The sequence below is a fragment of the Cucurbita maxima genome, unplaced genomic scaffold (genome assembly GCF_002738345.1).
Source record: "Cucurbita maxima cultivar Rimu unplaced genomic scaffold, Cmax_1.0 Cma_Scf00025, whole genome shotgun sequence".
NCBI lineage: Eukaryota > Viridiplantae > Streptophyta > Magnoliopsida > Cucurbitales > Cucurbitaceae > Cucurbita > Cucurbita maxima.
In genome coordinates this window covers 3,267,125-3,279,406 of record NW_019272041.1, presented here as the reverse complement: position 1 = coordinate 3,279,406, position 12,282 = coordinate 3,267,125, and the positions used below count along the sequence as shown (strand labels likewise).

At 36.9% G+C, this 12,282-nt stretch overlaps 2 protein-coding genes across 5 annotated transcripts; both read right to left on the bottom strand.

The window, feature by feature from the left end:
• Nucleotides 1-49: 49 nt before the first annotated feature.
• On the bottom strand, nucleotides 50-7,913 carry LOC111498612 (synaptonemal complex protein 1-like). Of its 4 annotated transcripts, XR_002720817.1 has the most exons (12): nucleotides 7,420-7,913; nucleotides 6,774-6,971; nucleotides 6,553-6,675; nucleotides 6,364-6,404; nucleotides 6,112-6,280; nucleotides 5,567-5,732; nucleotides 2,869-5,480; nucleotides 2,647-2,778; nucleotides 2,449-2,564; nucleotides 1,621-2,146; nucleotides 1,192-1,365; nucleotides 50-962 (listed from the first exon to the last, which is right to left on the bottom strand). XR_002720817.1 is itself a non-coding variant. In XM_023149913.1 (10 exons), the coding sequence occupies exons 1-10, from the start codon at nucleotides 7,498-7,500 to the stop codon at nucleotides 1,909-1,911; spliced, it is 3,876 nt and encodes a 1,291-aa protein (XP_023005681.1). In that variant the 5' UTR covers nucleotides 7,501-7,913; the 3' UTR covers nucleotides 1,367-1,908. The 4 variants fall into 4 exon arrangements, 2 of the variants coding, with proteins under 2 accessions (XP_023005681.1, XP_023005682.1); XR_002720816.1 differs by lacking the exon at nucleotides 1,192-1,365; XM_023149913.1 differs by lacking the exons at nucleotides 50-962; nucleotides 1,192-1,365 and having other exon boundaries at nucleotides 1,367-2,146.
• A 759-nt stretch (nucleotides 7,914-8,672) lies between these two features.
• LOC111498706 (caffeic acid 3-O-methyltransferase) lies at nucleotides 8,673-11,525 on the bottom strand. The gene is made up of 4 exons (XM_023150044.1): nucleotides 11,032-11,525; nucleotides 10,595-10,931; nucleotides 10,311-10,375; nucleotides 8,673-9,229 (listed from the first exon to the last, which is right to left on the bottom strand). Exons 1-4 carry the CDS (start codon nucleotides 11,437-11,439, stop codon nucleotides 8,930-8,932), a joined length of 1,110 nt encoding a protein of 369 aa, XP_023005812.1. The 5' UTR covers nucleotides 11,440-11,525; the 3' UTR covers nucleotides 8,673-8,929.
• Between the last annotated feature and the right edge of the window lie 757 nt (nucleotides 11,526-12,282).

Sequence of the window (12,282 nt, the reverse complement as noted above, 5' to 3'; positions counted from 1 at the left end):
AAAAAAAAAAAAAAAAAAAAAAAAAAAACTGAAAGCAAGGAGCTTATACTCAAACTATTCATCTCAAAATTCCAACAATCCATAGAGAAAGACAGAGATTTCCAATCACTCGCAGAGAGATGGGAGATAAGTACAATGCATTCTTAAAACTCAGGGGGGCTGAGGGCATGCCATAGATATATATATATATAAGCAACCACCAAGTGATGCATTATCAGAAAGCAAAGAAAAGCAAGAGTAAAACATTAGTGCATAATCCGAGTCACTGAATCGAAAAGTTCAGAACTTCCTCGATGCCCACATCAGGAGAAGCGAAGAACAGTGAGATTTTTCTGGGAATTTGGAGAACGCCAAAGGATGGGAGTTGCCCTTTACAGAGGAAGTCATAAACATCTCCTCTGGCCCCACTGAAGAAGACACAAACTTTCAAGAAACCTTTATATCATCTCCTCTTCACTACCACGACTCAACTAGTTGAGCATGGGGGAAAAACAATACTGTAAACTTCACACAATCTCCACCTGAAATGGAAGCTCCACAGCCGCTGGCCACCGCTAGGGTGGCCGCAGAGAGGGGCATGAGACAAATTGGTGGTGGGGTTGGGTGCAGTTGTAAAGAGGGTTTGATAAAGAAGCTGCACTGGTTGTTATAGAAGCTTAGCAGGGCAGGGAAGAAAGGGAATCAAGAGACTGACGTGACACCAAGAGCGGTGTGCGGCCACTTTCTTTTGTTAAAAAGGAAACGTGAGCAGAAAGCAGGACATGAAGAAGAAAAAAAAGTGATAAATGGAGGCAGCACGAACAAATTCAGTATCTTCCAGGGGATATACTCGTACCATATTCTTAAACTGTTCCAAGTGTGACCACACCACCTTCTTTTTGCTCCTTTTCTGGATTGCATTTTCCTCTCAACGCCTTCATTAGGCTTTTGCTCCTCCTACCAACAGAGGTATTCCTACAAACCTGCCAAATTTCACATTATTTTCAGCAAAATGATCAAGTATGCACCATATACATTAAATCAACTAAATCATTTAAGTGGCTTGGGTCACTTCAAGAGTTTACTGTTCATGGCTCTTCCTAAAGATTTAAGTGGATAAGGGGAGTGAACAAAACCTTCTTTATAAGGGTGTAAAAATCTCTCCCTAGCAGATACGTTTTAAAACCATAAAGAAAACCTGGAAGTGAAAACCTGAAGAAAACAATAACGATGAGCGGTGAGCTTAGGCTGTTAAGGCTGTTACAGTAAGATAGTAGTTTGTCCAGAAAGTTCATTTTCAGTTTCTATGGCATAATGCCTGGCACTTGGAGAAGGCTGCGGTCATCACTGGTTAGAGTTGCTGAGGTTAGCAAGACAAATGGATACCTGAGGAAGCAACAGAAGAATATATTACTCGATTCCAAGTGAAGTATGCAAATATGTTTTACATATTATTTCTCTCTCCAAATTCCAACATGAATCACGCCATCACCACTATGCAGACTATTATATGAAGGGAAAATCTAGAAAAGGTAACGACTCAGGAGAGTTGAGTAGTCATGTATGGCTCTTCGAAAAAGATAGGGGCATGATAGTCAAAAATACAATTAGAGTTTGGTATGTTTCAAATTATTGCCTTACTTTATACAAAATAACTTGTTTGAAACAATGGGAGCAGAGCTGTCTGATTTCTTCAACTTCAGGTTGGTCATCATCACACTCTCCGTCTCTCCCTTCTCAAACAACCATGCACTCTTCCATGTTAGTAATCTCTTGCTGTTAGCCTAAGACTAAGACCAGTGTTCCAGCAGGATTCAATTGCGAGTCTTGATTGAAATCATGATTTGAGAACTGAAAATGGCTTCAGAGAAGCGTCCGAGTCTGGTGTGCATTTACAAAGTAAAGAGAAAACATGCACTTTTTGGACTTTCATGAGAACCATCTCCTTCCCCCACTCTTGGTTGCTTTCAGCTTCATAACAAGTTCCTCACGCTGTTGCTCGACTTCAGCGTACTTCAGGCTGATGTGAAAGTACCGCTCACGAATGTCTCTTAACTCTGCCTCGAGAGCTGAGTTTATGCTTTCGTATCTTTCCTTTGCCACTGCATCACCTTCAACTAATGATATGGGAGAATTTTCTTTGTTGTTTTGATTGTCTGAAACAAGCCTGAAAATAGTGCGAAGAGATATGGGAAAATTCAGATTGAGGGAGACATATAAAGCTATGAAAATTAAGGTCCTTGTACAATGAATAACGTGTACGGCATTTGAAAGTGAAAGGAGGCAAATTTGTTTTCCAGGCTTATGTGAAACTTCAGTCGAAAGTACTGTAGGATAGCCATAAATTTCTAATGCAGTTTTGGCTCAACATATGCTAGACCTGATGATCAGCCAATCATGAATAATTTAGTAGATTCCACTCGCTCAAGTAAAAAAGTTTTTGTTGTTCTGTAACAAATATGAACGTACCTGCTCAGCTGATCTTCATATTTCTTGTTTGCTCCCAAAGCCTCAGCAAGTTCCTTTTCGAGCAACTGAATTCTTGAAACAGATTCAGCTTCAGGAATATCATATTCACTATCATCCTGTAGAGACAAGAAATTAACAAGTTACAAAGGCATCCTTGTAAACTATATCGGGACAGATTAAAACACCAGCATTTTCTACCTTAACTTGAGAATGAGATTGATTGCTGTTAAAGTCCTTACGATCTTTCACTTGTTCATGTGATTGGCTGGTCTTTGAAGCAGGCTTCTTCTTGCCACTAAGATTCTGACCAACGGTCTTTACCGCATCATTCTGTTATATTCAAACAATTAGCACTCAGAATTCTTTTAAGCAGTTTGGAAGTCAAAATCAACATTTAAATGAATAGTAAAAGAGACTGACTATTAGAAGCTTCGTGTTTTTGCCGTTGGTTTTGGAAAGACCGTGAACCTTTACACTGCTAGACTCCCGCTGGATCCGTTTTTCCTCCTTTAATTGTCTCAGTTCTGCTTCAAGGTATTGGCATCTTTTTAGGCACTCATCTTTCTCATCCAGTATTTTCGGTTTCTGTTGGTACTTACTGTTTACTCTCTTAATCTGGTAGAGCTCATTGCTTAAATCGTCATTCCCAGTAAATGATGCCTCTTTCACTACTGATTCACTCCCTATTCTCAGAACATTTTCTTTTAAGGCAACTTCGCTCTGTTTGCTCTCCTCTAATTCATCGATAATCTTTTGTTCGAGCTTGTTCCTCGATTCAGAAACCTCATCCTGAAAATGGGCCATTTTTACCTTTAAGTTAGTTAGTTCTTCCTCATGCTGCTTTCGTTCTTTTTCAGACACAGAAAGCTTTAATTCAAGATCATTGACAGAGTTCTTTAGTTTGACTTCGAGTGATTTGTAATTTTCCAACTGCTTCAGTAACTTTTCATGGTCGACTATCAGTGTTCCTTGGCTTTGTTTTGACACGGAAAGCTCATTGATCAAAGCTGTTAACTTTTCATCAGATTCCATTTGCATGATGTTGAGATCATTCTTCATAGATGAAAGTTGCTTGGTCAGGTGCACAACTGCTCCTTGAAGTTCTTGAGCTTCAGTTGCCTTCTCTAAATATGTCTCATTGTACAAGCTTTCAAACATGGCAAATTTCTCTTTGTATTTTATGTTGTCTTCAACGATTGAACTTAGTTCCGAAGATAGTAATCTTTCTTTTGAGGCGAAATCCTCCAATCCAAGAGAGAGATACTGCTCCAAATCATCAACTTTTTTGGAATAATGAGCAGACCTTTCAAGTGACTCCTTCAATTTCGATTCCAAACGTAAATAACGCTCATGTAACTCGAAATTCTTTTTCTTCAGCTCTCCATTTGATTTCTGAACCAAATCTTTTTCTCTTTGCAGGTACTCACATTGATCTTGAGCCTCTGCACACTGGTTTTGCACATCATTCAACATTTGTTTCAGATCAACACTTCCCTTCTCTATCTCGAGTCTCAGTCTATCAACTTCATCTTGGAGACCCACAGCACGAGACTTAGAGTTCTCTAACTCAAGGCGAACCGACTCCTTCTCGTCTTTCATATATTTTAGTTGAGATTCCAAAACAGATATGCGTTCTGACAACTGTATGCGTTCTTGTTCCATCTGAGATACATGAAGTTCAAATTCTCGTTTTTCACATTCAAGCTCTGAACATTTACTTTTTACAGAGTCATGCAAATCCACACTGTTTCTAAGCTCCTTTACTTCATTTCGCAAATCATTTATGCATTTAGAGCTGATATTGCTTTCTCCAAGTATGACTTCCATCTGTTCCTCGATCTCATGTTTTTCTTTTTGAAGATTTGCATACTTAGCTTGCAATTCAGTATGCAAATCTCCGAGGATCTTAATCTCGTCTTCTTTGGACAAAATGCTGGATTCAAGTTTTTCAATCTCCAGCTGTTTCTCAGTCAATTCCCTACTGAGCTCTTCAACTTTGACTTCCAGTTCAAATTTCGCACTCTCTAGCTTTTGATTGAAAGAACTATCGTTATTCTCAATCCCTTCAGGACTTACCTCGAGATTTTGTGTAGAATTTTTGTGTTTCATTGTATCGAATCCAAAATTAACAAAGGAATTAGATAAAGGCTTACCACCTGAGGAGTTAAAAGGCAAACCTCCTCCCTTAGCATCGTTATTTGCTTGCTTAAGCTTGTACAAGAGATCTATGTTCTCATCCGTCAACTCATTACAGTCCTTTTCTAGCTCCTGCACTTTTTCCTTCAACATTTCAATTTCCTTCACTAGATTTGTGTTTACAGATTGTAAAGACCGTAGTTCCTCCTCAGAATGTAGCTTACCATCGGATTCCTTGTCTATATCCTGAGGGAATCGTTGGTTTGAGACCTTGCATTTCTCTAAATCAAAATTTGTTTCCTCCAAGTTTCTCAAATTTGTTTCCTCCAAGTTTCTCTCTAGTAGCCCTACCTTCAATTGAAGATTCTTCTCTGATTCTTTCACACGTTCTAACTGAAGCATCAATTCCTTGTTTTCTTGAATAATATTTTCAATATCATTATCTTTTCTGTGACGTGCCAAAAGTTCCCCAATTTCCAGTCTCTGCTTTTCGGTAGTTTCTTCTAGCTCCTGAAGGACGGACACAAGCTCAATATTTGATTCTTGGCTTCTCTTTAGCTGCTCGGCTAAATCAGCATTAGTTTCTTTCAGGAACTTCAGTTCATCTTTCAATTCGTTTAGGATGAGTGGTTCATTATTTTGATATGAAAAATCCTCAATGATTGTTTGTCTCTGTGTTGAGTTCTCAGTCACCAGTTTCAGTTGCTCAAGTTCTTTTCTCAAACCATCACATTCTGCATTTGCTGCTGAAAGTGCAGAATTTAAACTTTCCTGGTGTTGGGATTGATCTGAAAACTCTTTCTTCAACTGATCAAGATCAGCCATCAGTTTGTGGGCATTTTTCTCCCACAACTTAGCTTCAGCACGAAGTTCCAGAACAGTCGTTGCCTCCGCTGCTTCCCAAAAGTTTTAACATGAAAGATGAGACATTATTGAAGATGATATTGCAAAATCTTGAGAGAAAAAATTTGAGAGTGATTACCTGAACCAGTAATTACAGAATTAGGTGATAAACTATTCTGTGAGCTCACGGAGTCTTGTCTTTGCATATCACTATAATTGTTTTTTGCAGCGTCGTTTTCTACGGATTCATAAACCTCAGATGAATCATTGCTCAGTTGTGAATAGGAAGCAGAGAAACTTGCTTCCTACAAACAGATACAAAAAAATATATATAAATATGTTAGTTATAATCCACGAATCATTTCTGAGAGGAAGTCCGAAAGCGAAAGCCCAAAGAAAACTATATCTGCTTGCATAATCTAACTAATAAAATAAAATTAGTGAGGTGAATTTTGTGAAATGTTCGAAAAATATGTTGATCGGTTAATGAATCTGCATGGTACCATGGTCTAGATGAGGAACATGGTAATCTAAAATCAACATCTCAAGAATGAAAATGGTAATCTAAAACCATGATCAAAGCCAAACATTATCAGAAACTCAATCAAACAAGCAACAGAGCTCAACATAGTAGGGGCACCAAACATGATGATAGAAAAATTGTGATGGAAAATACGATCTTACCTTGCTGCTACCCTCTCCGGAGTGTAAGCTAGAGTATAAATCTGCACCAGAGGAAGATCCAATACTCCTCGACAATTGGCTATCGGTTATATCTGAGCAGCTATCTGAGTCATGACCTTCCTTCTTCAAGTTTTCTTTTGAAGAATTTGTCTGTTTCAATTCTCCACTCCTGAAAATTGTTCACGAATCTTAAAGGCTAGCCATATAATTCAGTATTAACAACAATTAATAAAGCCATCCCATCATACAGACCTCCTCACTTTTGTAATTGGAGTTAGGCACTGAATTTTTACCTGCAAACAAGACGGAAAATTGTGGAATATGATCAATAGCTTCAGATATTATTAGTTCTATACTGAGAACGAATCGTAAAATTTGATTCCCAGTATTGATTTCACGAATGTTTACATCCTGTATGAATGTTCAAATTATGGAGCTTACTTGTAAATTAGTCCCATGATTGCACTTTTTCAATGGAAGTGAGACAGCAGAAGAAGATTTAGAATCTATGTAATTTGTCATGTTGACCATAGCCTCACCAAGAATATTAGATCTTGCTGATCCCTGTGATTGTAGATTCAATTTAAATGCTTGAAATTACAGAATAGCAGCTAAAGTTGAAACAAAAGATTGTTACGAAAACAACATAGGTCAGGCAATACCATGGCCACAACAAGCTTGAAATTACAATCTTCAAACTCCTTTGAAATTTCGTCCTGTGAAACCCAAATGGACTCTGATAGAGATTCAGTCCATTGGCAACCTCCATTACGAACAGATGCTTTGCTTGACCTGACAATTGTCTTCCCGGTTTGCTCTGAGACGACAGATATAAATAGCTTGTCCCAACCTTTAGGTACCTGTGATGATCATACAAGCAGCAAAAAGGATAAATTAAAGAGCAGTCAGCAGTGGGTGATATCTCCATGACCGAGTCAACTTATATCAGTTATCACCAAAATGACAACCCAATTCCCGAGCTGCGTTCCAAGACAGCAATAAAGAAGAATTAATAACGTTGACCACATAAGTAACTTCCATTTACTGTTCATCCAGATCACAGGCAGTATTGATTCAGTGACTACATCGTTATCATTAACCCAGAAATCCTTCTACGTAATTCTAATTTTATTCCTCTAATCAATCACAACAGTTTCCATCTAACACCATTAACCATTACCAGAACAAGGATCCCAAATCACACTCGATCAAATCCCCTAATCCCAAAAAAATTAGGGGAATTCAAAACAAACTCATACGCTTCACTAAATGCAATCAGAACAAAACAGAGAGCATTAAAACATGTACCTGGAGTGCCTTGAAGTTGGAGAACTTGAAATCAATTTTCTCCCCTGATTTCGCCTGTCGGTTCCTGTGCAACCTGAACATTTTTCCCCTCTCTCTCTCTCTCTCTCTCTCTCTCTCTCTTCCACCCAATTGTTCAATCAAATCAGGCGCAGAAATTCCTCCAATCCCTTCCCCATTTTCACCGTCATCGTCATTACCAAGAAGAGAAAGAAAATGAAAAAAGTATGATAAAAACTATGACTATAAGACAACAGACAATAAGAGAGAGAGCCGATAGAGATTAGAAAGAGAAAGAGAGAAAGAGACAAAGCGAGCGTTCGCTAGCTGGTCATTGTTGCGAGGGTGTTACATTATTTTCCACAATCGCTAAAGCGTTTTCATGTGCGAATCCCAAAAGCAAGAGAGAGAAATAGATATGGAATTTATAGTTGGTGAAGAAGACGATACAGTGAAGAAGCCATTACCATTTACCAAATATCTCGAAAACAGCCGTAATCCGTTTTTTCTTTTTTTTTTTTTTTTTTTTTTTTCTTCTCTCTTAAATATAATATTTCCCCACTCCTAAACGGTTGCGAATACCCAACTTCAGAACTCGCTCACACTACTTGACACGTGGTGATTGTAAGACACGCTGAATAATTCTTATACGTGGCGCTGTTCCATTGGCTGGATGATATTTGAAAAGTTGGGTCCTACGAGAGTGGGTGAATAGGCCATTGGCGTTTATTCGGGTGCACCGAATTGAAACCGACTCTCCATTTTAAATAAATTAATAAATAAATAATCGTAAGTCGTAATAAATTTATGGAAATCACGTGAATATATTCAGAATAAAACGCAACAAATAACCATTTTCATTTGTTTCTCCTTTTTTTTTTTTAATTGAAAAAAGTCAACTTTTTATTCTTGAAATTTATTTCTTTAAAATTTAACTCAAAATTCGGTAATATTTTAAAATTTACTGACCAAATTGAAATTCAACTCAATTAAAAAGTGAATGTGTAATTCCGAATTTTTTTTAAAAAAAAACTATATGAGAATTTAATTTATTGATCCCAATATACCAAACCAAAAAATCATGTATATGAGAAAAAGAAGACCTAATTATCAATCTCATTTTTGGAAATATAGCAAAAATGAAAAAACCACGGTTAAAACAGCTCACCTCGATATAAATAAGACGGTAAAAAATAACAAGTAAAAAAAAAAAAAAAAACTCATTTGGATATTAATATGACAAAAAATCAGAAATAAAAATGGAAATGTGGGTAAGATATGATTAGAATGGGGATGGGTGAATACTGGCGGGAAGGGGAGGGCCATGGCTGGAACCCACAATGAGGAAGAAGACAGAAAATCACAGAGTGTGTGAGGGGTGTTAGGTTGCTCCACCCAACCCAACCAATCTTCCACTACACCATTGTTTGAATACTAATCAAAATATTTGTTCAGATTCCAATGCCAATTGTAAACAGCCGAATCTAAAATCTCTGCAATAACATCCAAGCCTTCACTTCTGGAATTCCAACACACAATAGAAGTAATCCACGTGGAATGAGCGCATGCCGGAGAAGCCGACGGAGAGGCCCAGCTGCCGGAACTCATCCTCAGTCCTCTGCTTACTCTTCGCACTGTAAATGGTCATGATGAATATGTCGTTGGCTAAAAGGGCACGTGTCCGGTGACTGTCGTCCGTCTTCTCAGGCACCGTCGGCTCGCAGGCGATCAGTTTCCCTCCCGCCGGGAGTGACTTGCAGCAGTTCTCCAATATCATCTTGCATTCATCATCCGTCCATGTTGACAGAACCCACTGCCCACAATCCAATTTCAGAATGCCTTCCTAACTTTTTATCTATTTTAGTTGCTACATTTCTAAAATGCCTAATTACCCTTTGGGTTGAAATTGAGATTTTTTTTTTTTTTTTTTAATAATAATCTAAATAATATCTTCACCTTGAATTTGGAAGAAAACATGTATTTCAAATCAACTTTTATTAATAAAAATGCAGTATTTACATTTGAACATAATCTATATAAAATAAAATCATCATTTAATAAAAATGTAGTATTTCATTTCTTTTAAGAAAATATTTATTTGTTTTATTTTGTTTTTGAAAACATAGATATGTCAGTTTACACCTTTCATTTTCTTCTCCTTCCTTATCCATTTTTTTAAAAATATTTTTTATTTCTAAAAAAAAAAAAAAAAACTCCTACCGACAAAGTCCATACGTATTTTGCTTTGAATAATACAAATTTGGTATTTGCATTTTCATTTAGTTTTCATATATTTTTTTTCATAAATCTTAAATTTAATCCGTCATTTTTATCAAAATTGATTAAATGATATTAATAATCATGCAAAAAAAAAAAAACATCAAGAAAACATATTTTTAAAATTTATAGAAAATAAATTAAAAGGTTAATAATAAAATAATAATATATCATTTTAAATTTCACACATGAACTTAAAATGAGGCAACTGAACTAATATTTTAACCTACAAATTTTTTAATATTATTATGTTACTCAATTAAATTGACAAATTGGAATATATATTTTCTTCTATCAATATTGGATTTTTATAGTTATTTTTCAATTATATAAATATTATTTTCATTTATAGTAGGTTTAAAAACATTTTTTTTTGTTGACAAATATTTTTGGCTCTTAAACTTTTATGAAATTTAATCCCTAACTTTAATAATTCAGTCTTTAAATTTTATTTTGTAACAATTATATAAATACTAATTTGTATTTTTTAAGAGGCAAAATTATTTATTGTTCAAGTAGGTAGCTGAAACTGGGAGGGCCCAGTGTCACGTGCGAGAAATGGAAATTAAAATCCGTAGGGTTTTTACAGAAAATAAAAAGGCAAAAGCTACACGTACCTTCATGAAAATAGCGTCACCGGTGGGGACGGACTTGAACATGTCGCCTCCAACGTGAGTCACCCCTGTCAGTTTAGCATACAGCTACTCACTTTTTCGCTACATACATCCTCATTAAAAGAAAAATTGCTATTTTTTTTTTTAAATTTAAACCACGAATAATAAATAATTAAAATACGTTAATTAATTTAGTAATGATAATTACAATTAAGCAGGTTAATTAATTAAAAATGAAAGCTGCATAATCACAGCTATAGACGTTAATTAATCACAAAAAAGCTCACCGGGGATGCTGGGAGCCCTAGCCACCACTTCCGGCAGATCGAAGTTGATTCCTTCCTTAATGTGAGGATGTTTCTGTAGGATCATCCTCAAGCAATCACCGGCGCTGCCGCCGACGTCGACCAATTTCTCCACGCCTCCGAAGCCATCGTAGCCGTCCAATACAGCCTTCATGAACGGCACTGATACGCCGGCCATCGCTCTCTGCATTAACAAGTTCATCTCCTCATTCTTCCCGTAGTAACTGTACGCTGCTTCGCCATTAGCTCTGACAAACGGCTCCGTAGTAGCGTCAATCGCAGCCTCGTGCACTCTTGGCCACGCTCTCATAAGCGCGTCCTGTACACGGCACAGAAATTAGAAATTCAGAATCAGAACGGCCAAAGGATCGAAACTAATCTGTTGTAACAGAAATCTGACATACGCAATAATCACGGACCTGATGATGCTGAAGCACGTACGACGCGTAAGAGAGACCATCGGAATCGGTGACCAGAGTTTTTCCTACGTCGGTGAGGGAATACCGGCGGTCCGACGAGTTAGGGTTGAGATGCTCTTCGAAAACGCCATAGCTAGTGAGCATACGGAGGATCCGCTCGAGATTATCGGCGTCGCCACCGGATGGAACCAAGCGTGCGAGGATCTCAGAAGCAGAGAGCGGAAAATTGGAACCTCCTTGCCAGATAGCGTCGGCGATTTTGAGACGGACGACGGCATTGAGGGACATCGGAACGCTGATCATGTTTGCGAGCTCTAGTATGGCTAGCCTCGCTGTTTTATGATTCTCGCTTCCGGCAACGGTGTTGGCGGATTCTTTCCCCATCGGCGGATCTTCCTTTCCGACCATTTTGATTTTGAGATTGACGACGACGGTACTAGGCTTTATCAGGATGTGGAAGATTGGTGAGCTATAAGGACCACACGTACGTTTTGGGAAGAGAACAAAAACCTAGCTATCAAGTTTTTAACTAGAGGTGTACACTTAGCCGCGTTGTGTTGGGTAAAATTTTGTTGATTTGTGATCCAATCTAGAGTTTACAAATTTACTATCGGGTTAGGTTGAATTTTAGGTTATTTTTTTAATTATTTAAAAACGTTAATAATTCAAATATGATATAGTTCACATATAGCACCTTCGAACATGTCGAGAATAGTCTAGCATGGACACGGAAGAGTCAAATGCTCAATGAGAATTCAGATGGATGGATGTTCGAGATGTTTCGTTGAGATGATCGACACATGGGTCAGTTTCCAACCGATGTGTCCGAACAACCCAAGATGATCGAGTTACCTCGAGACATGAGATGACATCACTGATGTATGATGTATTATGAATCCTATCTTCTAAAAAAAACAAATTTAACAAATCATATATATCTTTGAATTTTAGATTTAATTTTTTTTTTATATAATTAATTAGAAATATTTAAAATTACCTTTAAATATTTAAATTAAAAAATTAAAAAAATATTAATGATTTTTTTTTCTATAAAGTTTACAGGTATTTTAAAACCCTATATTTAATTTTTTTTTTTATATTAGTATTATTGATATAAAGTTTATGGAATTTTTTTTTGGCAGCCAAAAAAATTATTTTGTTTTAAATGGAAAATTATTTATTAAGAGGACCACATATTTTTACGAAAATGTCCATTGTTGACTAAAATGGCATGATTGGACAATATTTATT

Excerpts from the sequence above, each read along its gene's own strand:
- LOC111498612 (XM_023149913.1), bottom strand. The coding sequence starts at position 7,500 with ATGTTCAGGTTGCACAGGAACCGACAGGCGAAATCAGGGGAGAAAATT. Across the intron at positions 5,733-6,111 it reads CCGGAGAGGGTAGCAGCAAG|GAAGCAAGTTTCTCTGCTTC; the intron begins GTAAGATCGTAT and ends ATCTGTTTGTAG. Across the intron at positions 2,779-2,868 it reads AAAACACGAAGCTTCTAATA|AATGATGCGGTAAAGACCGT; the intron begins GTCAGTCTCTTT and ends TGAATATAACAG.
- LOC111498706 (XM_023150044.1), bottom strand. The coding sequence starts at position 11,439 with ATGGTCGGAAAGGAAGATCCGCCGATGGGGAAAGAATCCGCCAACACC. Across the intron at positions 10,376-10,594 it reads TAGGGCTCCCAGCATCCCCG|GGGTGACTCACGTTGGAGGC; the intron begins GTGAGCTTTTTT and ends CTAAACTGACAG. Across the intron at positions 9,230-10,310 it reads GTGACGCTATTTTCATGAAG|TGGGTTCTGTCAACATGGAC; the intron begins GTACGTGTAGCT and ends GATTGTGGGCAG.